At 44.2% G+C, this 27,782-nt stretch overlaps 1 protein-coding gene across 3 annotated transcripts in view; it reads left to right on the top strand.

Moving 5' to 3' along the window:
- Positions 1-27,782, top strand: part of TDP1 (tyrosyl-DNA phosphodiesterase 1) — a 119,463-nt gene that overhangs the window by 9,508 nt on the left and 82,173 nt on the right. For all 3 annotated transcript variants that reach the window (XM_063440314.1, XM_063440315.1, XM_063440316.1), the window contains exons 2-7: positions 1,395-1,918; positions 8,719-8,762; positions 12,088-12,143; positions 15,429-15,525; positions 18,923-18,957; positions 21,412-21,504. In XM_063440314.1, the coding sequence (XP_063296384.1) occupies positions 1,395-1,918; positions 8,719-8,762; positions 12,088-12,143; positions 15,429-15,525; positions 18,923-18,957; positions 21,412-21,504 (849 nt within the window). The remainder of the gene's footprint in view (positions 1-1,394; positions 1,919-8,718; positions 8,763-12,087; positions 12,144-15,428; positions 15,526-18,922; positions 18,958-21,411; positions 21,505-27,782) is intronic.

Genomic DNA, 27,782 nt, shown 5'->3' with positions numbered 1-27,782 from the left:
GTACCCGGTCGCCCAGCTCCTTCAGCCCCTGCTTAAGGTCAATCACCTCCCCCTCTGTGGCTTGGGTGCGTGCAGTGACGGCCTGTACCTCCGTGGTGAGCACCGCCAAATCAGCTTCCCACATTCTCCGGAGGTTATGCTGGAGGCTGGTAAGCATGTCCTTTATCTCCTGTTTGGTTGCAGGAGTTGCTTCAAGTGTTTGTGAGGCACTCCCTGAGGCTGGTGCTGGGTTCCGAGGGGAAGCTCCCCCTCCCGACCATGAGGGTGAGGAGTCTCTCGAGCAGGAGATTTCCCGCTGGGTTGGGGCCAGCGTTGGAGGCTGTAGCATGAGGCCGATGTCTCTCTGTGTCTTGTTGTCAGTTACCGGCTGCTTTTGGGATTTCCTCCCCATGTCTCCCTCTGTCGGTGTAGTCGGTAGGAGCGTGGACAGGTCGAAGTCACTCCACGTTGGGAACTCCCTTTGGTACGCGAGGTCTCTCACGCGGTAGGCCTTTGGGCCGCGACTGCGGATTTTTTTGCCCGGTGTGCTGAAAAAAGGCATCGCCCGCTGCAGTGTAACGTTCTGCAGACGGGGCTGTCCCCGGTTTCTATTTTGGCGATACGATGCCGCCGTTATTCGCCTTTTAGTGCGGTAAGTCGCTGGAGCGGTGTTCAGGTGCGACCACTCTGTTGCGCTGCTAGGCTCCGCCCCACTGTTCCTTTATTTATTGCCTTAGTTGATCAACAAAAAAAAATAAAAAAGTAGATTTTTTTTACTGCTTTCTTATTTTGATCTAAGACATGTAATCCTCTTGTCAGTTCTCCACAATTCTCCATTTGGTAAATAAATTCTGCAAGCAAGTAAATGAGATTTTATATATTTATATAAAAATAAGAAGAGAGTTTCCAGGTAGCATGGGTAATTATAGTAGAATTAGGCTAACCACTCTCTCTTTGTGAACCCTATAATAAAACCCAACCAAGCATTTCACACCTAGCTGCTGAATTCACTGCACAGAAAAAGTGGGATCAAGGCTTTTAAAATATATATCCACTTTAGAAAAAGAAAATGCATCTATAAGAAGATGCATCACATTCAGGGTGATTTTTTTAAAGTGATAATTGCTTTCAGTTTAGCTATTTTGGCCTCAAATTTAAAATTTGCTTAGAATTACTGACAATTTTCAATTTGGTTAATAACTCTGTTATTATCATCAGTTTGGCACTGTTCCCATGTTGCCCTTTTTTATTGTCTTTGTAATTATTGTAACCTCATGGGGCCTTATGTCAGATTGTAAAGGACTCTTCTCAAACTGGTATTGATATATATATATATTATTTTAATAACTAGGATATATTTGTAAATGGCATTTTAATTTTTTTTTTAATCTAATATTTAATCTTTTGTCTGGAAGCGGTGCTAGCTCCCAACAGAGTGACCATGGAAAATGGACATTATCCAGCAGTGATGACGAAGAGGAGACGTCCATAAAACCCTCTTCATCATCATCATCATTATCCGCAAACAGAGACAGCAAAGACTCTATGCCACAGTATCCCTGCTCTGAAGCCAGGAAAGCTTCTCACAAACGGAAGTCAAACCCAGTGAAATTCGAGGAACATGCGCACAGTAAGGACGCCTCGCCTGCCAAAAAACTGAAATCAGACAAGGATGATTCTGGCTGGTGTCTGTCGAGTAGCGATGAGGAAACCAAGCCATCCCACAAGGTCAAGGTTAAAATCGAAAAGGAGGGACTAAAGAAACAGCCACTAGCCAATCAGCAGGGTCTGAGCACACAGACACATGGGAAATATAAAACTCCAAGCGACTCCCAGGATCCCTGGGATGTACTTCAGGCTGGGGAACCTTTCCGCTTCTACCTTACTAAGGTCAATGGGGTTAAACCGAAGTACAATGCTGGAGCACTCCACATTAAAGGTAAGTGACTATAACATTACTAGATCCTCCTTATTAGCTGTTTACTGTGTAGATATTACATGTGGGTGATCGCACCTTGCAGCTCTTCACCTGTTGATAAATGACTGGGCCATGCTTCCTGTACACTAAAGCATGGCTTTACAAACTGGTGTGGAATCTAGGAGTCAGCTGAAAAAATTAGGAAACAGTTTTTTTTAAAGCGGCACTGTCATGCCGAACTTACCTTTCCTCAATCTCTTCCTCTTCTCCCCCTCTCTCAGGATCTGTTATTCTTTTCTTCCTGTCTTCTTTAGTTTTCTTTAAAATCATAAGACAAAGTAGGGACTCTGTCTTATGGAGGATTCCTCCGCTTGACCAGCTCTGACCAGCGGAGGAGCAAAGTGTGCTTCATTTCCGCTGGTCAGAGCAATTTTCCCATGATCCCTAGCTTTCCTCCCAGTTCCCACAATGCTTCCTGTCAGTATTGCCGAAAGTCCTGTCACTTAGACAGAACGCCGGCAAAACTGCCGAATTGCATCCTAACAGAATGAGAAGAGTTTCTCCATTGGTGTTAGGATGCAATTCGGTACTTTGTTCGGATCGGAATTTCATTCAAATGAATGAAACTCCGATCCTATTCATTGCTGTGGCTGCATCTTGCAGCCGCTTAGTAGATAACTCCCTAATTCCCACGGTATCAGGGAGCTATCTACTAAAAGGCTGAAAGACCTGAATTGGTCTTGAAGCCAAATGTACTAATACTAAGTAAAGATTACTTAGTATTAGTAAATAATATGCCCCTACTCGCTATACCGCGAGTAGGGGCATGTCTAGTAAGCAGTGAGCAGCCTGTGGCTGCTCACTGTAAAAAAAAAACAAAAAAACACCTAATAACCCCCCCCCCCCCCCCCTGCGCGGGGGTTAAAGATGGGGGGGACCTACTGTCCTCCCCCCTGGCCCCCACCCCTGCGCGGTGGGTGGGGGCCCTAATAAAATAATAAGGGGGGGGACCTACTGTCCTCCCCCCCTGGCCCCCACCCCCTGCGCTGTGGGTGGGGGCCCTAATAAAATAATAAGGGGGGGGGACCTACTGTCCTCCCCCCCTGGCCCCCACCCCTGCGCTGTGGGTGGGGGCCCTAATAAAATAATAAGGGGGGGGGGGACCTACTGTCCTCCCCCCCTGGCCCCCACCCCTGCGCTGTGGGTGGGGGCCCTAATAAAATAATAAGGGGGGGGGACCTACTGTCCTCCCCCCTGGCCCCCACCCCTGCGCGGTGGGTGGGGGCCCTAATAAAATAATAAGGGGGGGGCCTACTGTCCTCCCCCCCTGGCCCCCACCCCTGCGCGGTGGGTGGGGGCCCTAGTAAAATAATAAGGGGGGGGACCTACTGTCCTCCCCCCCTGGCCCCCACCCCTGCGCTGTGGGTGGGGGCCCTAATAAAATAATAGGGGGGGGACCTACTGTCCTCCCCCCCTGGCCCCCACCCCTGCGCGGTGGGTGGGGGCCCTAATAAAATAATAAGGGGGGGGACCTACTGTCCTCCCCCCCTGGCCCCCACCCCTGCGCGGTGGGTGGGGGCCCTAGTAAAATAATAAGGGGGGGGACCTACTGTCCTCCCCCCCTGGCCCCCACCCCTGCGCTGTGGGTGGGGGCCCTAGTAAAATAATAAGGGGGGGGACCTACTGTCCTCCCCCCCTGGCCCCCACCCCTGCGCTGTGGGTGGGGGCCCTAATAAAATAATAGGGGGGGGACCTACTGTCCTCCCCCCCTGGCCCCCACCCCTGCGCGGTGGGTGGGGGCCCTAATAAAATAATAAGGGGGGGGACCTACTGTCCTCCCCCCCTGGCCCCCACCCCTGCGCGGTGGGTGGGGGCCCTAGTAAAATAATAAGGGGGGGGACCTACTGTCCTCCCCCCCTGGCCCCCACCCCTGCGCTGTGGGTGGGGGCCCTAATAAAATAATAGGGGGGGGACCTACTGTCCTCCCCCCCTGGCCCCCACCCCTGCGCTGTGGGTGGGGGCCCTAATAAAATAATAGGGGGGGGGACCTACTGTCCTCCCCCCCTGGCCCCCACCCCTGCGCGGTGGGTGGGGGCCCTAATAAAATAATAAGGGGGGGGACCTACTGTCCTCCCCCCCTGGCCCCCACCCCTGCGCTGTGGGTGGGGGCCCTAATAAAATAATAAGGGGGGGGACCTACTGTCCTCCCCCCCCCCCTGGCCCCCACCCCTGAGCGGTGGGTGGGGGCCCTAAATGAACCACCCCCCATCAAGGTGACTAGGGGTCCCAAGCCCCTAGTCACCCCCCCCCACCCAAAACATTCTATCCCCTACCTACCCCCCTCACCCTAAAAATAGTGAGGGGGGAATAAAATAACTAACCTGTAAAAAAAAAAAAATTAAACTTACCATTTGACGTCTTCTTTTTTCTAAATTCTTCTTTCTTCAGCCCCCAAAAAAGCCAAATAAAAATCCATCATAACCGTCGCACTTTAAAAAAAAAAAAAAAAAAAAACGAGCGCAAAAAAAAATGAATCCATGTTCACCCATGGAGGGCACGCCGCGTACTGAGCTCCGCAGGGCGGATCAAGGCTTATATAGCCTTGCCCCGCCCTGCAATTAGGCTTAAAACACACTGATTGGTTGGTTTAAGCCAATCAGAGTGCTCTGTGTCATTTTACACAGCGTGGGAAAATTCAAAAGAACTTTCCCACGCTGTGTAAAATGACAGATCACTGTGATTGGATGGTTTTCAAGCCATCCAATCACAGTGCTCTGTGTCATTTTACAAGCGTGGGAAAATTCCAAAGAACTTTCCCAAGCTTGTAAAATTACACAGAGCACTGTGATTGGATGGCTTGAAAACCATCCTATCACAGTGCTCTGTGTCATTTTACAAGCGTGGGAAAATTCCAAAGAACTTTCCCAAGCTTGTAAAATTACACAGAGCACTGTGATTGGATGGCTTGAAAACCATCCTATCACAGTGCTCTGTGTCATTTTACAAGCGTGGGAAAGTTCTTTGGAATTTTCCCACGCTTGTAAAATGACACAGAGCACTCTGATTGGCTTAAACCAACCAATCAGTGTGTTCTAAGCCTAATTGCAGGGCGGGGCAAGGCTATATAAGCCTTGACCCGCCCTGCGGAGCTCAGTACGCGGCGTGCCCTCCATGGGTGAACATGGATTAATTTTTTTTTTGCGCTCGTTTTTTTTTTTTTTTTTTTTTTAAAGTGCGACGGGTATGATGGATTTTTATTTGGCCTTTTTGGGGCTGAAGAAAGAAGAATTTAGAAAAAAGAAGACGTCAAATGGTAAGTTTAATTATTTTTTTTTACAGGTTAGTTATTTTATTCCCCCCTCACTATTTTTAGGGTGAGGGGGGTAGGTAGGGGATAGAATGTTTTGGGTGGGGGGGGGTGACTAGGGGCTTGGGACCCCTAGTCACCTTGATGGGGGGGGGGTTCATTTAGGGCCCCCACCCACCGCTCAGGGGTGGGGGCCAGGGGGGGAGGACAGTAGGTCCCCCCCCCCTTATTATTTTATTAGGGCCCCCACCCACAGCGCAGGGGTGGGGGCCAGGGGGGGAGGACAGTAGGTCCCCCCCCCCTTATTATTTTATTAGGGCCCCCACCCACCGCGCAGGGGTGGGGGCCAGGGGGGGAGGACAGTAGGTCCCCCCCCTATTATTTTATGAGGGCCCCCACCCACCGCGCAGGGGTGGGGGCCAGGGGGGAGGACAGTAGGTCCCCCCCCCTATCTTTATTTAGGGCCCCCACCCACCGCGCAGGGGTGGGGGCCAGGGGGGAGGACAGTAGGTCCCCCCCCCTATCTTTATTTAGGGCCCCCACCCAGCGCTCAGGGGTGGGGGCCAGGGGGGAGGACAGTAGGTCCCCCCCCCCTTATTATTTTATTAGGGCCCCCACCCAGCGCTCAGGGGTGGGGGCCAGGGGGGAGGACAGTAGGTCCCCCCCCCTTATTATTTTATTAGGGCCCCCACCCACCGCGCAGGGGTGGGGGCCGGGGGGGAGGACAGTAGGTCCCCCCCCTTATTATTTTATTAGGGCCCCCACCCACCGCGCAGGGGTGGGGGCCGGGGGGGAGGACAGTAGGTCCCCCCCCTTATTGTTTTATTAGGGCCCCCACCCACCGCGCAGGGGTGGGGGCCGGGGGGGGGAGGACAGTAGGTCCCCCCCCCTTATTGTTTTATTAGGGCCCCCACCCACCACGCAGGAGTGGGGGCCGGGGGGAGGACAGTAGGTCCCCCCCCCTTATTGTTTTATTAGGGCCCCCACCCACCGCGCAGGGGTGGGGGCCGGGCGGGAGGACAGTAGGTCCCCCCCTTATTATTTTATTAGTGCCCCCACCCACCGCGCAGGGGTGGGGGCTAGGGGGGAGGACAGTAGGCCCCCCCCCCTTATTACCATTTATGTTTTTACAGTGAGCAGCCACAGGCTGCTCACTGTTTAGTGGACATGCCCCTACTCGCGGTATAGCGAGTAGGGGCATTGGGGAGATTTTAATCTCCCTTGTGCTATTATGGGGGTCATATTGACCCCCATAGAGTGAGGGGGGGACCTGGGGGGCTTATGAAGTGGTGGGGAGCACAGCTCCCCACCGCTTCTGTTTTTACATATTACAAGGAGGGAGCTGCACGTCGGTAGCTCCCTCCTTGTAATAAACTGATCGAACAAACGAACACTGATACTCAGTGTTAGTTTGTTTGTCTGATTTTTTCTATTCATTCATTCGTCTGTCTGATGAATGAATGAATAGGTGAAATTCCCGTTCGCATGTCCAGGTGTTTCACTGGGCATGTGCGGGAATCTCACAGTCTGTCTAGTGTGGGCAGATGACGTGTCCCATAGGGACTTCACCTACCCACACAAAGATGGCGGCGCCCTGAATAAAGATCGGGGCAGAAGATACAGATTTAAAAATAGGTAATCTGGGGGGCTTAGGGGCATTTGGGGGTGACTAGGGGGTCAATTGGATGTAGTGGAGGCGGGAGGGGGGTAAAAAAAAAAACGGGATTCGGCATGACAGTGCCGCTTTAAACTATCAAACTTTCATTTTCAATGAGTAAAATGCAATTCTTAAAGGGACACTATAGTCACTACAGCTTAATAGAAATGTTCTGGTGAATATAATCAGTCCCTGCAGGCTTTTTAATGTAAACACTGACTTTTGAGAGAAAAGACAGTGTTTACATTGCTGCCTTGTAACACCTCTAGTGACAGTCACTCAGACGGCCACTATATGGTCCTGGGTCAGTGCAGCACCTACGTTAAGCGTCTCCACGCTCTGCATGGAGGCACTGATTGCTCCCCATAGAGATGCATTCATTCAATGTATCTCTATGAGTGCTTTGTTTTGCTGCGCATGCACAATATCCTCCCAGTGCTTTCCTATGGGATAGCATTGGCTTAGCTGAGATCAGAAAGATTGAGGATCTCAGTCATGGAGGTGGGACCAGCCGCAGTGAAACTGGTACCACCTTTCTCATGCGATCGGAGGGGGGCAGGTACCTAAAGAGACACACACACATTCACACAAACTCTCTGACACACATATTAACACACTAACAGACACACACACACTTACACTGACACACACACACTTGCACACTAACAGAGACACAGTCTAAGTTACACACACACAAATTGACATTTTTATTTTAATTTATGTTCACCCACCCTACCTACCTTTGGGAAAGCTGAGTGAATCTTTCCCTGGGGTCCAGTGGGGCTGCTCTGATCATCTTCCTGCAGTTTCTCTCTGCTTCCCTTTGCACTATCTGCAGTTTGGTGGGGTCAGAGTGATATCATATTCCAGTTCCCGTCATCACTAAACAGCGTACAGGAGAGAGGAACTGCAGTAACATTACTGCTCCCTCGTGTGCCGTCTCCTTGCTGCTTTGGATGACCACCTCTATGCTCCCCAGGGCGGCTGGCTCTAATGTTCCCCACGGCGACCAGTTTCAATGCTATCCTGGGCATCCGCCTTCACTAAAGGGCCAACAAATTCCAGGCACCAGGGCAAAATGTCTAGTTGCCATGATGATCTGGCGCCTTGGATTTGTCCACCCTGCCCTAGAGCAAAAACACTTATTGCACCTTATGTCAGAAGCCAAGCCTCCATTATTAGAACTACAATACCAACTGTAAAACTGCAGAAAATGTTGGCAATTTATAAATAAATAACATTTGTCTACCACCTACATTAATACAAACATGATTTGTTTTTGGATTTGGCTCCTAAAATAAAAAATCTTTCTATATCTGACTGTCAGTCTATAGTCATTATATCTATATTTGTATGTGTGTCTGTCACATAAACAGAGCAAGCCCTACTTTTATTTTAAAACACCTTTTCTTTTACTTAGAATGTGATATTTTCATTTTTATTGAATACTTGGTACATTTCAAATTTAACCGAAAGAAACTGTAATTTTGGATCACTTGTGCATTTTCGCATAATCACTGGTAAACTTAGATGATATGTTCTTTCAAATAATGCAATCAAATACTATGGAGTCACAAAACATTAACTAAAATTTTTATTTTTTAGTACAATAACATATAATGCACCCATGAATTATTATATCTAATATAACAGTTATACATATTCTTTCCACACTTCAGAATCACCAAATAGCTAAACTGGTGTTACATTGTAATAAAGGACTCTTTCCCATAGAGAATAACTATTGGGACTTGCAAATATGAAAGTTCTTTATAAGGTATTGGTGTCTGATTTGTATAGTTTTAGAAATGTTGAGTTTGCTTTACATTCTTTTACTGACTCTCTTCTTTCCTACAGATATATTATCTCCTCTCTTTGGTACTCTGGAGTCGTCAGCACAAGTGAGTGTATATACAAGTGTGTCTTTTAATTTTTATTTTAAGAGATCCGGGGAAACACAATGTTTTAAAGTCATATTTACTCTTATTTACAATCCTGAGGTACTGAGACATAGCTTATAATTTTCCATGCTTCGTACAATGGCGCATTGATAACTCTACATCACTGAAGAGTCTTGGATGAAAAGCAGTACACAGTAAAGTGCTTGCTCCCTATATCTAAATTTTAAACATAACAATTCCCTCTCAAAGTGAGAGAGAAGAAAACGCAAAGAAGGGAGAGAGAGGAAAAAAATTGATTCTCCCCTTTGCGCATGCCTACTTCGCTCCTCGGCCCCATCGTTTTTGCCTCACTCTTCGTACTCTTCCCGCATCTGCCAAACTTTATTAAAAGGTGACAAATGTATCTTTTTAAATAAACGAACACTAACTAGTTGAATTTTTTTTTTAAACCTGTAGATGTCTTTAATTGTCTTTAATTGTTTTATCCTGACACTCCAATCATGACATGAAAACCGCACCTAAACAATGTTTTATCATAGTGATAAAGTGTATTTGTAATTCCTTTAGAAGCTGTAGTTAATACTAACCACCTCTACAGCGCTGCAGATGCTATGACAGAGGACTCCCTATCACTCCTCCCTCCTGTCTACCTGATATATTATTAGCCCTGGTTGAATATACTTCTCCACAATGCTCTTTCCCGTATGACGACATTACTCTGGCTTCATTGCTGGTGCATTGTCTACAGAATGGAGTCTCGTTTTTTACTGTGTATTTGTCGAGCAAGAGTAAGATGCTCCGCCAGATGAATATCAAAAAAACGTTAAAGCACACTCCCTACATCCCTTAAAAACACAGTGCAGCACCTATAAACACAAACACTGCAGTCCCTAGTCACACACCACAAACACAACTGAAACCAACCTGTTTACACAAAACACCACAAACAGCTTCCTGTACACACACGCAATATCACAAGCAGCCTCCAAACATATACAGGGAGTGCAGAATTATTAGGCAAGTTGTATTTTTGAGGATTAATTTTATTATTGAACAACAACCATGTTCTCAATGAACCCAAAAAACTCATTAATATCAAAGCTGAATATTTTTGGAAGTAGTTTTTAGTTTGTTTTTAGTTATAGCTATTTTAGGGGGATATCTGTGTGTGCAGGTGACTATTACTGTGCATAATTATTAGGCAACTTAACAAAAAACAAATATATACCCATTTCAATTATTTATTTTTACCAGTGAAACCAATATAACATCTCAACATTCACAAATATACATTTCTGACATTCAAAAACATAACAAAAACACATCAGTGACCAATAGCCACCTTTCTTTGCAAGGACACTCAAAAGCCTGCCATCCATGGATTCTGTCAGTGTTTTGATCTGTTCACCATCAACATTGCGTGCAGCAGCAACCACAGCCTCCCAGACACTGTTCAGAGAGGTGTACTGTTTTCCCTCCTTGTAAATCTCACATTTGATGATGGACCACAGGTTCTCAATAGGGTTCAGATCAGGTGAACAAGGAGGCCATGTCATTAGATTTTCTTCTTTTATACCCTTTCTTGCCAGCCACGCTGTGGAGTACTTGGACGCGTCTGATGGAGCATTGTCCTGCATGAAAATCATGTTTTTCTTGAAGGATGCAGACTTCTTCCTGTACCACTGCTTGAAGAAGGTGACTTCCAGAAACTGGCAGTAGGACTGGGAGTTGAGCTTGACTCCATCCTCAACCCGAAAAGGCCCCACAAGCTCATCTTTGATGATACCAGCCCAAACCAGTACTCCACCTCCACCTTGCTGGCGTCTGAGTCGGACTGGAGCTCTCTGCACTTTACCAATCCAGCCACGGGCCCATCCATCTGGCCCATCAAGACTCACTCTCATTTCATCAGTCCATAAAACCTTAGAAAAATCAGTCTTGAGATATTTCTTGGCCCAGTCTTGACGTTTCAGCTTGTGTGTCTTGTTCAGTGGTGGTCGTCTTTCAGCCTTTCTTACCTTGGCCATGTCTCTGAGTATTGCACAACGTGTGCTTTTGGGCACTCCAGTGATGTTGCAGCTCTGAAATATGGGCAAACTGGTGGCAAGAGGCATCTTGGCAGCTGCACGCTTGACTTTTCTCAGTTCATGGGCAGTTATTTTGCGCCTTGGTTTCTCCACACGCTTCTTGCGACCCTGTTGACTATTTTGAATGAAACGCTTGATTGTTCGATGATCACGCTTCAGAAGCTTTGCAATTTTAAGAGTGCTGCATCCCTCTGCAAGATATCTCACTATTTTTGACTTTTCTGAGCCTGTCAAGTCCTTCTTTTGACCCATTTTGCCAAAGGAAAGGAAGTTGCCTAATAATTATGCACACCTGATATAGGGTGTTGATGTCATTAGACCACACCCCTTCTCATTACAGAGATGCACATCACCTAATATGCTTAATTGGTAGTAGGCTTTCGAGCCTATACAGCTTGGAGTAAGACAACATGCATAAAGAGGATGATGTGGTCAAAATACTAATTTGCCTAATAATTCTGCACTCCCTGTACACAACACTCTCTCCTGGCCCTTTTGTCCTCTGGTATCCCACTTAAGGAGACACCAGAGACAGGTCACAAGCAAAAACAGTGCTGCACATTACACAGGGCCTTTTCCCCATGTAAGAGCTCTTTAGCAGGGCTCTGCGCATGGGCTGCCCTGGAAGCTCACTTTGGGGGGACGTGCTTGTCATTGGTGATGACACGACACCCCCCCTCTCTGGCTCCACTCCCTATCCACTGGGCCTCTCTGGCTAGAAAATGCCCAGGCCGAACTTGTTTTCCCAGTTTAGCCCTGACCGCTATTGTTTGTGTCAGCTTTATGACAAAATCTTGTAATAGAATCAAATCGAAATATGAATAAAATATTTTACACAGTTCCACGAATACACATGTTCACCCTCTGACTTTATTTAATGTTTGTTTACAGCTCGGTACAAGTTACCTCTATATCTTGTAATTGTTAGAGTTCATGCACTCTATGTGCTGTGACAGAGAGTAGGTGAACTGCCTATAGGAGAATTTGCTGTATTCTCCGTTCTCTAAGGGGAGAATTAAAATTTGGCTTTTTAAGATTTTTTATTTTTTTACAATATGCCAACAATAATAATGTGATACTGTATGGGATAATTGTTGTGTTTTTCCAATGATTACCCAATAAAAGGTACGCTTAAATGTCATTGAACGCACCCGGAAACGAATATGTTTATAGTCCTGTTCTAGGCAATATTTATCTCCCTTGCTATCAGAGTGCATTTATTTATCTGTTTATTCTAGTTCAACTATTGCATACACATACCATGGCTGGTGAAGCAGTATCCGGAGGAATTTCGGTAAGTTCTTTTTTTTAAGCGATTATATTCCCTTGTTCTAGACACAGAGCTGATGATACGCACAGTGTTTTCCCAGTACTGATGTTTATACAGGAGATAATAATTCAGGCTTAGTTTCCAGCAGTTTCTGGATTTGGGTGTCTCGAGATACTACTTTATTGTATTGCTGAGCAACAGTCATATTAATGACCCAACTCCCTGCTTTATATGTGTGACCATATCAGAGTGTTTGTTCCTGAAGCAGCATTATGTCGCCTTAAAGGGACATGCATCACTTGATAATTATTGATTTTTTTAATTATTTTTTTTTTTTAACCCCCATCACGGCATTCCATGCCGCCCCCATATTAATGTACTTTAAAGCTGTTGCTGTGGCATGGAACGCCATAACGGCTTTCAGCCCCAGGAGGTCCAGGAAACGTACCTTCATCGCGATCCGCTTTTCGGGTACTGCCCTACAGCCCAGGCATTTCCCTCACGGCAAATTAGACCCCCGCCATGTGATCGCTCAGATAATTTTATACTTAAAGGACCACTATAGGCACCCAGTGGTCTGGGTGCCAGGTCCCCCTAGTTGTAACCCTGCAGCCGAAAGCATAGGTTAATCCAGCCTCTAGTGGCTGTCTCCCTGACAGCCACTAGAGGCCACTTCCGCAATTCTCAGTGTGAAAATCGCATTGAACTCACGCAGCGTGAGTTCAGATCCCCATAGGAAAGCATTGAGTAATGCTTTCCTATGGGCGGTTTGAATGCGTGCGCGGCTCTGGCTACTCGGGAGCTGACGTCGGCAGAGGGAGGAGAGGTCACCAGCGCCAAGGCGCTGGATTAAGGTAAGTGGCTTATGGGGGGCCATGAGGGGGGGACACCTAATTTGAATTTGCGTTTAAATGCAAGCTTGTATTAATGTGTGGTATTGGTTTTTGAATGCCGGGGTGTGTTTATATATAATTTTGATGTTTAACACAGAAGTGTAGTGTTGAAGTTTGAACGCATGGGTGTATTTGTGTGTTGTGGTGGCGTGTGAATGCTGAGATGTATGCACATATATACATACACACACACACACACACTGAAACACAGGCAGATATACAGATATACACACTGACACATATGCAGATACACAGACACACACAAGTATACACACACAGATTCACATACTGATAACCTACAGATACACAGATATATACACACACAGACTACACACATATATACACACAGATACACACACATATAGTGACAGACATGCTGACACACAGATACGCTGACAGACATACTTATACAGACACATACTAACACACACAGACATACTGAAAGACATGCTGACACATTTACCGACACATACAGACATACTGATACAGACACTGACAGCCATACTAACACAGACACATACACTGACAGCCATACTAACACAGACACATACACTGACAGACATAATGACACACACAGACATACATACTCACCGACATTCACAGACACACACACAAACTGACAGACATATACTGACATACATTCATAGACACACACAGACACACACACAAACTGACAGACACACAGAAAAAATTAACACTCCTGGCCTGACCCTCTCCTCTCTACCTCCTCCTTCTTTCCTGCGCGGCTCATCTCTTTGTGGGAGGAAGTGACTCGCGGCCGTCACCTCCTCCCATGTTGCCGAAAAGTAGGAGGGCCTGGTCGCGCTGTTAAAGCGCCACAGCGCACGACCAGACCCCTACTAACACAAGCCCACCAGGTGCCCTTAGTACATGGGCCACCTGGTGGACCTCCTTAGTGTGCGGGTCCCCGGTACACTGGCGGTCCTATGGAGGGAAAAATAAATGGTTGAGGTGTATTTTATAAAATAAATAAAATAAGATAAATTATATATATATATATATATATATATATATATATATATATATATATATGTATTTTTAGTAGCATTTGTGGCTACTAAAAATACTGGACATATCCCATTTTGAATACCCTGGGTTGTCTACTTTTTCAAATGGTATGCAATGATGAGGGTAAATTTCTTTCCTGGGCTGCCATACAGTCTCAAAGGCACCATAATCAATCTGGCAAATGTTAATGTGTAAAAATTAGAAATGGGGAAAGCACTATATTTTACCCTGTAACTTTCAAAAACCCCATAAAACCTGTACATGGAGGGCATTTTTGTACTCGTGGGACTTCGCTGAACACAAATATGTGTATTTTATTGCAGCAAACGCTAACGGTACTATGAAATTCTCAGTTAAATGTCATACTGAACTTAAAATGAAAGAGTTGAATTATGGCTGAATAGACTTATAATGCAAATTCCAGGTTTTGTTTTGATTAAAACGTGTAAAATTGCCCCTGGCCTTAAGGGGTAAACCAACAAGCAACCCCTTTTAAAAAATATACAAACCAAAAAAAAGCCAGGAAAACTTTGAAAAGTATGTAGTAAATGTCTATAAACGTACTATACACTTGGTCAGATTGCGTTTTTAGGCATGCTTTTCAGCCTGCATTTTACCCACCCATCTCAGTTTCTGACCAGTCCACTAATGACAGAAACATTGTGTGGCGACAGGAGAGAGGGAAGCCCAACCCCAGAGCCTGCTCTGCATGAACACACTGATCATATTCCCTCTTCTCCCCCTGTCGGGATGTTGCAAGGTGAAGAGGTATTACACCTGCACATGTGTAAATTTGTCAGGTATGCCCAATGCACTTTTTCAGCATTCCTAGGGATAGGATGCTGATTGGTTAGATCGCTGTTCTCCTGGAATGGGTGTGGAAAGCATAAGAAAAAGAAGAAGCAGGTCAATATGAAAAATAACAAATAATATTTGCCTGCTTTTTTGAGCCTGCAGAGTGAGGCAACCATCTCATTCAAAACTACAGCTTTCATACGAAACAGGTGAAGTTAAGTTAAGTTAAGATTTATCTTGGAATTCTGGAATAACTTTGCAAACATCTTATTGCTCAGGAAAACCTTATCCATTTCTTCTGGTCCATCTTTTCCCTATCTTCTGAAATTGTGAAAGTGGCTGCCATAACTGTGCATCCAAGCTATTGTTTACTTCCCATCCCTTCTAGGCTCCTATAATATCAAGGTTGTATGTGCCCAAGCAGATCTGAGTTGCGACAGTTCCATTTATTTATATTATATAGCATCGAGATATTCCAGATAGCTTTACAATGGAAATCCCGTAGTGTTTAGAGAAAGGGTTCTGTTCTTCATTTTCTGAAATCTGTCGGTCTATTTAACCTCACAAACGTGATCTGTCTGTTCAATAAAAGGAAGAAGCCGTTACTGATTGTCCATGGCGAGAAACGGGAATCGAAAGCAAAGCTACACGAGGACGCACATCCGTATGAAAATGTTCGTCTGTGTCAGGTACAGGAAAATACAGTTATTGTGTTTTGCTTTGAATACCATATATGTTAGTAATACTTCCAAATCAATACCTAGATGTACTTTACTGTATCTCAGCTTACTCTACTCGAAAAATACTTTATTGGACAAAGCATTAAAGCCATTATAAGGTCCTGCAAGTTCACAAAGTGTGTTTTAAAGTTACCGCTCTCACTTCCAGAGAAACTACCTCTTTCTTTCACCACTGTGAACATTGTTATAGTGTTTGTTGTGTTGAACAAAGCAGCATAGGTAAATAAAAAGCTTATTTACCTTTGCTGCATTTTGGGATCAATACTGTCCAAATGATGGCTTTGGCATGCAAGCTCGAGTATCTAACAAAGACATTTTGTACACATGCATGAGTGCTTCTCTGTATGTGCACATATATGCATATATGCTGGACAAAGAATTAGGGATCGGACAATATTTATTTTTTAGAGCGAAATGATACCAATAATCTGTGAACTTTCAGGCCGATAGCTGATAACTTACCGATATTCTGTACCTTTACCATTTAAAAAAAATAAACTATTTCTACACAAATCTACTGTTAACTGAACATGTCTATTTTATTTATTTTGCTAATCTTTTTTTTTTTTTATTAAATGCACAAAATATACATGCCAGTCAGATTTTTTTATGTTTTCAAGAATATATGTGTGTGTAGTGGATGCAGTGAGAGTATTTGTAGTGAATGCATTGTGTGTGTGTTTGTGTAGTGGATGCAGTGGATGTTTGTGTAGTGGCTGAAGAGTGTGTTTGTGTAGTGTGTGTATATAATGAATGTGTAGTGTGTGTGTTTGTGCAATGAGTGTTTGTGTAGTGTGTGTATATAATGAATGCAGTGTTTGTGTAGTGTGTGTATAGTGAATTCAGAGTGTGTTTGTGTAGTTTGTTTGTGCCGTGAGTGTTTGTGTAGTGTGTGTATATAATGAATGCAGGGTGTGTGTTTGTGCAGTGTGTGTATATAATGAATGCAGAGTGTGTGTTTGTGTAGGTATGTTTAGTGTGTAAAAAGGGGAGGAGGGCATTTTTTTTTTTTTTTTTTTTTACTATTTACATTTCTTTAAATAATGTTTTAGTCCCCCCTCCCTGCTTCTTAACTGGCATGGGATGGGGGGTATGGCATTCCCTGGTGGTCCAGTGGCATGGACTGTGAAGAGGGAGCCCAGCACACTCTTACTTACCTTCCCAGCAGCTCCCTTCAGCTCCCCTGTCTAACTCTTGCGGCCTGTATGCCACGCGGAGCATTGCCATGGTAACCCGTGGCAACGCTCTGGCGGCCGCGGGACTTGCGCGATTTAGACAGGGGAGCTGCTGGGAAGGTAAGTAAGAGTGTGCTGGGCCCTCCCCAGGACCGCCGCAGGCCCCCCAGGACCCTGATGGCGGTCCTGGTCTGAATTATCGGCAATATCTGTATCGATATTGCTGAAAATACAGAATATCGGCCGATAATATTGGCTGGACCGATAATTGGTCGATCCCTACAAAGAATGTAAGAAGAAAGAAAGATAAAAAAAAAAAACAACAACAAAAATTTTTACGCAACTGATAGCTAACTTTTGGTTGGCTATTTGGTTATCATAAAAGTAAGGACGTCACAGTTCCTCTTTAACTGTTAGAATTTTTTTTTTCTTGTAGAAGAATATAAAGAACAAGTTATGGAATTCATTCCCTCCAAAAATACAAATTTGATGCAAGCCCATGTTTTCCTTCATTTTGCAATCTGGTTGTCAACTCTATATTTTACAGTTATTCACTACAATGTGTGTTGTAAGTAATCCAAAACCAAACACGATACGTGTAGTTGATTTAAAATTTGAACCAAAAAAGCTGGTTTGGAAAATAAGTCTTCAACTCTGCCATAGTCACAGCTTGACTAATTTAGTCCGATTTTTGGCAATAAGTTTTCATTTCATTAGACTTTGGTGTTTAGTGAATTACGTAACCCCATTATTATGGTTAATTGGTCCATGTAGAGTTTATTCACAAAATTATTCTGGCTTGCTTATTTCTGCCTAGAATTTGTCACTCGCTTATTCGCTCACCACAGTGTTTTAGTGTGAATTCTGTCCATCAGTATGGAGATACAAACACTGGGGATTGTTCATAATTATGAGAAATGACTGTGAACTGAAATCCAGATGCAAAATGAAGGCTAAAAGTGATTAAGCTAGATAATTGTACCCGATAAAAACATTTTTGTTTACAGTTTGACTAATTTTTTTTTACTGAATAGATCCGATATTCTGTTTCTCCTCCTTTGCAATCTATGCGCTGGCTGTGCAAGGCCAGACTTGGATTGTGATCTCAATTGCACATTTTTACTATGCATTTCAAAGAAAATGGAGCGTCAAATGGAAAAAAAGGTTAATAAAAGTTGTATAGGTGACGTTTAATGTTTTATTCAATGGTGTTATTAACAGAACAGTAACACTCCCCCCTCTCTTCTCTTCTGGCCGTGCTGCTAGAGGGCCACGGCGCCTTACTGGGCCCCCGGTCAAAGATGCCCATTGAGTGTCCCTAAGTGCATGGGTCACCCAATGAGCCCCCTAAGCCAGTTGGGCCTAGGTGCAGCCGCACTGGCTGAACCGGCGGTAGTTCCGCCACTGGTATACACACTGTTAGTGAGTCAATGCTAGTCTCCTGTTTATCTAACAGCTTAATTTAACTTGGTACTCTAAATCAGTGCTCCTCAACCCTCTCGTCAAGGCACACCTAACGGTCCAGGATTTAGAGATTACTATGGTTAGTCTAAGGTGTTTAAAAAAAATAAATAAAAACAACTTAAAACACCTTACACACACTTACTCCCTAAATCCTGGACTGGACTGTTATCCTTGAGGAGAAGGTTGAGGAGCACTGCTCTAGATAGCTTTCTGAATATACGACATATTTTTACTTTTCTTGCATATGTTCGCACCCATCTCCTATTTTGAAAGATCCTTTCTCACAACATATATATATATATTTTACAAATTACTTAGTTTTTCCAATACAGTTGTGGGTACAATACTACGATATACAACTGCCAGATATAAACTGTAATAATACCAGGCAAAAAGTAGCACTATTACAACAAATGGTCATGTTTAAATTTAATTCAAGTGCTCTCTTCAAGATCGTCTTTTTTTTCTTTGTTGAATTCCTTGATAGGGAAAGACGTATAAAAGAATAAGCAGTTTGAATAGTTCTACCATTTTGATGATGAGATAAACGACAGAAAGCAATCTGCATTCTTTGATGTATGCTCTAGGGGGCAGCCTTTATCACTTTAAAAACAGATGTGACTGACTGAATGAGCTATGCTCAGCAGACTTAAAGCAAAATAGTCATCCAGTGAATGCATAAACTGATCCCTATCTTATTGCCGTAGGCCAAGTTGGATATCGCCTTTGGGACCCACCACACGTAAGTTTTGATGACTACAAGAAACCAGAGGCTTCTGGAATGTATAAACTATATGGGAATAATGACGAAATGTATTACAGCTTGTATGGTATCTAGAATGAATAAAATATATTTTCCCAACGTAGGTTGAGAGCGAGGTGGCAGGATAGTATGAAAGATTGAAATTAAGGGGTGCATAGAGGGCATAGCCAAATATGGTACATGGGTGTCATGACAAAGATCTGATGGGTTCCATAGGTGGACTTTAACATCTTAGAAATTACATTTCAGTTGTTTATCTTTTATCTGCAGTTGCTTCTTAAATGGGAAATGCCTTAAGAAAAGCACAGCAGGTTTTCATTGGTCTGATAATCCATTATAAAACAGAGCTGTCGAATACTTATTTTCTCACCCCTGTAAATATTATTTAAAGGACCACTATAGTGCCAGGAAAACAAACTTGTTTTCCTGGCACTTTAGTGCCCTGAGGGTGCCCCCCACCCTCAGGGTCCCACTCCCGCCGGGCTGAAGGGGGAGGAAGTGGGTTAAACACGTGACAATGACAGTGAGAAGTGCGGAAGCGCCTCTAGCGGCTGTCAATGAGACAGCCACTAGAGGCTGGATTAACCCTAAAGTAAACATAGCAGTTTCTCTGAAACTGCTATGTTTACAGCAGGCAGGGTTAACCCTAGATGGACCTGACACCCAGACCACTTCATTGAGCTGAAGTGGTCTAGGTGCCTATAGTGGTACTTTAAATTATTACTAGGGTAGAGTAGTGCAGCAGAGGTAAGTACACTTAACTACAGTATTTCCATGCCCAAGGTGGGTGACATCATTCATGCAAATTAATGCCCACTGCACAGAAATGCCACAAGGGCCATACACATGCCAACCCAACACTTTGTGAATTTATAAGAAGGAAAAAAAGGCAACCCATAACTAGTTTTAAAGGAACACTCCACTCACCATAAGCAGTGCATCCTTGGCACTATTACCACTATTGTAGTTGTTATTGTGCTTGAAGTGTTCCGTTTAAACGAGCTAACCATAAAGGAACACTTGAAGCACAATAACCACTACAGCGCAAAGAGTGTCCTAGTGCCCCCCAAATGTAAAAAGTCCAGCCATTTGCTAGCAATGTAATAACTTACCTGGGTTCCACTGTGTGCCAGTCACTTCCGAGAGTCGGGAGCCGTGCATTGCAAGCTCATTGGCTAACTGGCTGATTGCTCACTGGCTGATTGCTTTCAGCCAGTGAGCTAAGCACTGCATTGTTGGATGAAGTGGCAGGTGCTCGGCTCCCCCCGGTAAGCTGTCAAATCATTAGCAGAAGGTTTGATTACTTACATTGGGAGGAGATATCAGGGCACTCAAGGCACCATAACCACTACAAATCACTATACTGGTTATGGTGCTTGAAGTGTTCCTTTAAGTTAGTTACAAATAACTCAGATGTCACATTTTATTTGACTTTGGCATTTGAAATGGGAGAAAAGGATTAAAACCAATTAAACATTTTCTTCCTAATTCTAATTGGAGGGGGGAGGTGAGCCTGATTTAAAGCTGTAGGTACATTTTTTTTATTTATTTAAAGGGAAACTATAGTGCCAGGAAAACAAACTTTTCTGGCACTATAGCTTCCCTCTCTGTCAAGGCCTCCTCCCGCAGCGCTGAAGGGGTAAATAACCTATTCTGTCACTTACCTCTGGTTTAGCTCTGCCCATGCTCCTCGTCCGCCGGTGTCCGCCGGTGAGACCTAATGCACATGCGCGGCAATGGTCACGCTTGCATTAGGATCTCCCCATATGAAAGCATTATTTAATGCCTTCCTATGGGAATTCTGGTGACGCTGGAAGTCCTCATGCATAGCATTAGAACCTCCAGCGTTGTTTAAGAAGCCGGAAGTCCCTCTAGTGGCTGTCTGGTAGACAGCCACTTGAGGAGGACTTAACCCTAGGAGGTAAATATTGCAGTTTACAAAAACTGCAATAATTACCACTCTAGGGTTAAGGGCGATGGGAGTTGGCACCAAAACCACACAGTGTCCCTTTAATGTAGAACGTGCTAGATGGCTACTATTCTCCATCAATAAGAGAATTTTAGATCTCCTGTGATGCTATTGTATGTCTCACTATTGACATGATGATCTGTAGCCAGAGTTTATCTGGGGTTTATATTTAAGCTGCTCTGTACATTGCAGTAGTGTCATTACTGATTTACTACTGATAAACATCCACATCATCTGTCAGAAGACATGGAATGCAGTTCAGTCTTATCTGTCTATCTAAGAGAATCATTGTCCCTGCCTGCCGTCAGGCTCTGCGTCATTCCAATGTTTGGTGCTGTCCTCCAGCATTTCGTACTGAAACGTTGTATTAGGTTACCATGTGCCCTCAAGTGCAATTAGAGTAACAATGGCAAGTTCACTGTGATCTGGTTGCTCAGTAGTACATTTCTTGTCCCTTATTAAAGGAAAATGATGCTGCTATTGTACAAAGAAGGTCTCCGTGTTGTGATCCATACAAGCAATCTTATTCATGAAGACTGGCACCAGAAAACTCAGGGGTAAGCACCATCCAGGATAAAATAAATGACCGTGGGAACCTGCTAGGCAAAACACAACAAATTTCTCCAAAATAGGCACCAGACAGACCTATAGGGTCATAGAATCTTAGCTATGTTACCATGTTAGTAAAAAAGAAAAAAAGTTAATGTGCTTAATGAAAACCAGAGCTAGCCAGATGATTAGCACATACATATATTATTGCCATAGTTGGCTGGTACTGCTTCTATTGTGGCCTATGCATGCTACCATATTGCCTAGCCATCGCATGCAGTGTATTCTGGGAATTTGCAGATTTGTGTGCAAAAAATATTTCTGAAAAATGTATAGCAAAATCAACTTAATTAATGTTTTTTTTTTTTTTTTTTTTTACAAGTAGTTTGATTGCTCTATATATAGATTATATTGTCTTATATTGTCTTACTGTGCTATATCAGGTGCATTTTAATGGAGTCCTTCTCTATTCCGTTAAAGTACCACTTTAGGCACCCAGACCACTTCAGCTCAATGAATTGGTCTTGGTGCAATGGCCATCTAGGGTTAACCCTGCAGCTGTAAACATAGCAGTTTAAAAGAAACTGCTATGTTTACATCAGGGTTAATCCAGCCTCTTGTGTCTGTCTCATTGACAGCCGCTAGAGGCGCTTCCGGGCTTCTGACTGTGAAAATCACAGTGAGAAGACGATGGCGTCCATAGGAAAGCATTGAGAAATGCTTTCCTATGGACTTATTGCATGCGCATTCGGCGCTGACGTCAGAAGAGGGAGGAGAGTTCCCCGGCGCTGGAGAAAGGTAAGTGTTTAACCCCTTCCTCCCCCTTCAGCCCGGCAAGAGTGGAACCCTGAGGGGGACGGACGGACCTAAACCCTATAGTGTCAGGAAAACGAGTTTGTTTGCCTGGCACTATAGTGGTCCTTTAATATTCATTACTAGCCCCCAAAACTGGAATAAGCTTCCTCCCAACAGCTATTCAGCCACTCTTCTTTGATCTTTTCACAGATTCCTTAAGTCATTCCATTTGATCAAAATCTATCCTCCCAGCCCAACTCATCCAATCTCACCCCGTTCACACCTCCCCTCTGATGAGCCAGATTGGCAACACGTGCATCAGGAGTTCTGACAATCACACTTCATAGCCACTGTATCACGAGTGAGCTCACGTTCGACTTATAATGGCGTTAGCAGAAATTTACTAATACCTCTCCCCATATATTGGGGCAAAAACGTCCATCATTACAGCCTCCAGCTTTATTTCATTTATCTATTCTATATAGCATATATCTATTCTAGAGGTGGGAGGAATTTCTTATACATCCATTTAGGAGTAACAGGCATTTTGGATTAAGGGGTGCCCTCAAAGGCACAGAATTAGCATTTACTTTCCCTCTCCCTGCTGTCACCCCTATTGCTATAGACGTGTATTGGCTACATTGTTTGGCAGCGACTATTGGCTAATACAATGTTGCTTTTTTGTTCCCACTACATTGCTGGACTTTCTTAGTAGCCCTATCTCTAGCAAGACCATTTATCATTTGTTACAAGCATTTTCTGATATCTTAGTATTCCTATTGCAGCACAGCACATTGTTATATACTACTTTTTTTTTCAAAAGGAAGGGATACGTCTCCTTTGTTTGGAGTTTAGATTTCGATTTTTTTTCTATTCTCCTTATACCGCTTGTCTGCTACAGATGGTCTTTTTATTATCCTGAACTAACAAAGCTCCAGCCTGTTACTACCTTACTCTGTATTAATTATCCCTATATTTGGGTAGAACTACCAGATTTTCATATACAGACGTTATAGCTACACCCAGGATAATTGTTTTGTAAATATGTACATTATTATTTCTGTTTGAATTTTCTTTTCCTTTTCTTTTTGTCGTGGTGACTTAAATAACCTCTTGATCGCTATATTAAAAGTTACGTTTTTTTTTTTTTAATACCTAGCCTAATTGGTTGATACTTGCCACTCCTCCAGCGATCGTTATTATTTCTCGCTGTCTCCTGGCAGTTTTCTTTTTCTAATTTACTCACCCACTTTACATTATTATGCCTCGCTGTTCACCTATGTAACCGCTAACTTTCCCCCCTAATTGCAACTCCACCTGCTCAGTTTTTTTTCCAATTTTTTTTATGTTTCCACTTGACCTTTGACACGAGTAATTCTTTTGTTCTTTGTGCCCATAAGGATTTATAAAGTACACTGTATTATAACTTAATTATTGACGACTGCCTCTTTTGTAACCAGTGTTAAAGTCTCTGGATAAGTGTCCCATATTAAAATTGTTAAATAAAACAAACCGGTGTATTATTGTGTGAATGCTTAACCATCCCGAATACTACATCTACCATGATTCTACATTTTTGTTTAATTATTCTAAAATACTGTATAGATGATTTTAAGCTTCACGTCCACACGGTTAGTACTGTGTAAAATTGCCCACATTTGCAATATTATCATAATGTAGTTATTCAGTACAAAAGAGCGGGCCTGATCGCAAGACTGTTGTCTCCTAACAGTCGCTGTTGAGATCATTCCTTCCTGTAAGCACACGTGTTAGTACACAAAGTCAATAAATGGCTTTTCTTTGCATCCTTTCATCGGATCCCCTCCTCCAGAAATCTGAAATGCTTCTTCCGTAGCTTGTATCATTTTCCTCGTATAATGCAATCTAACCTCCTCGGCAGGGTGTCTGTACTGGTTCAATACTTGTGACCTCCCTACAGAGCTGCATGCTCCACTTCTCCTCCGTCCTCCCACGTGTCCCATTGTCCAGTTTGCAATTCAGTCTGAATGCTGTTGTTGTGATATGTCTGCTCTAAAAAGCATTCTCCTTCACTATCTGCAACCTGTGGCTATTCCTTTCAGTACCCTCTAGATCTAGAAAAACATTCTCTATAGCTCTGTGCATAATAAAACTCTCAGCATTTTCTTCTCAGCCTGTATGAGCCTCAAGTTTTAACACATAACAGACATTCAAATCCTTCTTGACTCTAAAATAGCCGTCTGATTTCTCATTGGATCAACATATTAACTAATACATTCTTGAATATTTTGTCTTACTAAAAAAAGCATACCAATGTTTTTTGAAATCTATACAAATTCTGATACACAACCTCTTTAGGCAGGGAATTCCTCATGTTTATTAATCTTACTATAAGATACAAAATCTTCGTTCTTCCAGTCTAAATGGGTGGCCTCTTGCCTTTTTCTAAAGAGCTCTTTGTATTGGACCTTTGTATATTTGTGCTCGAAATTTCTAATACGTAATGGATGTGTATAGGTGGGTGGGGACAAACGGCTTGAACGGCAAAGGTAAGTAGGGGGTAGGGGTTTAAATAGGGGTCATAACTCCTCCCACAAATTCAGGCCCAATGGCCTTTTAACTTTGTAACGGATCACCTTCCATTGATGGACGCTTCCTAGCTTGCGCCGAGGACCACAAGCAGCGCACTGGACACCACAACCACCGCAGGATCCACAACCGCCGTAGCTTAACTGGAGCCGCGACGTCTTCCGTCCACCCTGGAATCAGGTAGGGTAAGCTGCCGCTGGGGAGATAGGGTGCTGTGCTCCTCTCCCAGAAGCACAGGCTGCCTCTGGAGAGGGAGACCGCCTGTCTCCACTCCCATAACATTGTCCTGCTGCTGGAGAGAGAGACCATCTGTCTCTGCTCCCTGCAGGACACACTGCTGCTGGGGGGGAAGGACGACACCTTCGGCCCCCTGGACTTCACACTGCCGCTGGGGAGAGAAGGTGCTGTTCTCCTCTCCCTGAAACACAGGCTGCAGCTGGAGAGGGAGACCGCCTGTCTCCACTCCCATAACATTGTCCTGCTGCTCGAGAGAGAGAGACCACCTGTCTCTGCTCCCTGTAGGACACACTGCTGTTGGGGGGGGGAAGGACGACACCTTCGGCCCCCTGGACTTCACACTGCCGCTGGGGAGGAAGGACGACACCTTCGGCTCCCTGTAACTTGCACTGCCGCTGGGGAGGAAGGACAACACCTTCGACTCCCTGTAACTCGCACTGCCGCTGGGGAAGAAGGATACGCTGTTGTTGGGGTGCAGGGACAGAATACTTTGCCATCTCTGCCCAATATTCAGCTTCATCCTGCAGACCTTCAGCCATTTCTCTCCTCATTCTTTGGACAAGTTCCTCCTTTGGGTTGGGTCCATACAAAGCCAACCACAGCTCCAGTATACCTTTAAACCATGCTTGACTATACCAATACTCCAGGCTTGCTTGGTGTTCCCAGGATGCTGCTCCTCGCACTATGGAAGCCACCCCACCGCTTGCCACCAATGTAACAGATCACCTTCCGTTGATGCACCGCACTGGACACCACAACCACTGCAGACTCCACAACCGCCGTAGCTTAACTGGAGCCGCGCCATCTTCCGTCCACCCTAGAATCAGCTTCCGTCCTCCAGGACCGTGTGGGGAAGACCTCTCCTCCAGGAGAGCGTATCAGGAACAAGAGCAAGCTCTCAAAAGAGCTAAGTGATTAAAGCTCAAGGGAGTATGCAGAGCATAGCTATCCCCAGTGTGATATAGCAGTTCCCTCCAATAACGAGACAAGGCTACGTATTGAGGGTCAAGAAGATCTCTGATGTTTAATGACAGGGACTCTGCTTTTATGCCCCTGCAAGGGATACGCCCACAACCAATTAGACGTTAACCAATCAAACAATGGTTACAACCCACAAATTCCCTCCCCTCTGCTTGGGAGATAATTGAGTTTCTTACTGTATCTACTCAATTATCTCCAAGCTAAAACTTATACATTTTTATAACTCCAAAACTATACATTCAACCTTCATAAACACATATTAATAATCAGCATACTTTACTTACAAACATATCCAAAATTCAGCTAATTCCATCCAGGGGTTAAAGAGTTAGCTGGAAGTCCTTTATGACCGACCGCAAGCACATTTTCATGCCCAAAACAGTTCCACAGATTCAGGCTGTGCGGTCGGTCTATTTCTGCCCTGAAAGTTACAAAGTCCCATCCGAAGGCGGCGTTCGAATCGTCGAACTCACTTCGACTTTTGTCGAAGTGTCGAAGTGGAACCAGGGTTGCGTTTTAGCAGTGTTCAATAGTATAATGGAGGTCTATTTTACACCAAAATGACAAAGTCCCGTTCGAACGTGTGTTCGAATCTTCGAACAAGACTTAACCTCCAGCCGCAGTGTCGAAGGGTAGGGGAAGGTACAGGTTACCGCGTTCGACTGGATTAAAATGGCCGCCGCCACGTGTTCGACTGTCTATTGGCGGCCACTTCGACTGCTTCGACTGCTTCGGCACTTCGACTACTTCGGCACTTCGACTGCATTCGAAGTGCCAGTTTAAAAATTGTAACCCTGATCCAAAGCATTTAAAGGGTCAGGAACAGCATACAAAAATCCATTATGCCCAAATGTAAGTCTTAAAGGGCAATACATCCCAGGGCCATAGTCGCAGGGCAGGAGGCTAGCGATAAGTCCTCTCCAATGCCCAGTGGCAAATTGTAGTTTGTCACAAACTTGTGCTCGGACGACTTGCTAATGTTAGAAGTCTTATTTCATCTTAGGTCTTTTTCTTTTCTTCAGCCCCCAAAAAGTGCTAAATAAAAATAAAAATAAAAACATAACCCACCGCTACTATTAAAATTAAAAGAAAAATACTGAAATTGCAAATATAATAATCTTAGTGATAATTCCAAGGCCCAGCACAGACTGTGCTTTCAAGGCGGGAAAAGCCTTTATTAAGGCCTATGTTTTCAGATCTCAGAGCGACTGTGAAAGGTGTGTTTTCTGTGTCGGAGCACTCTGACTAGTTGGCTTACAACGAAATGTGGGGTATTTCTTTTAATATTAAACATTTCCTAAACCCTACGGCAGATGGTAGAACTGAATAGTGGTCTGCAATACTCTAGAGGGACACTATAGGCAACATAAAAACTCCATCTGTATTAGGTTGTTTTGGTGCTAGGAGCTCCCCAAGTACCAGCTAACCTGAAGGGGTTTTGCTTTTAGCAAACAGTTTTACTACTAAGTCTTCAGTCCTGTGCCCTATTGCTTTGCCCCTTCACTTTGGTTCCAGTCCATTGCTTCAGTCAGTAAGCCTCGGACCTGGCTCAGCTGATAGTATTTACCCATTCACAAACTGGAGCAAAAAAAGGTACATACCTCCCATATTTTTCTGCTAGCCCTGGTTAGTCTAGAATAATGGGAGATGCAGTCCAAAACCAGTTGGTTGAAGTCACAGTTCCACACTCCTGTACAAGGGAAGT

Source organism: Pelobates fuscus, chromosome 13, assembly GCF_036172605.1.
Source record: "Pelobates fuscus isolate aPelFus1 chromosome 13, aPelFus1.pri, whole genome shotgun sequence".
Classification (NCBI taxonomy): Eukaryota; Metazoa; Chordata; class Amphibia; order Anura; family Pelobatidae; genus Pelobates; species Pelobates fuscus.
The sequence above is the reverse complement of the archived record's forward strand: the minus strand, read 5'-3'. Positions and strand labels throughout refer to the sequence as shown.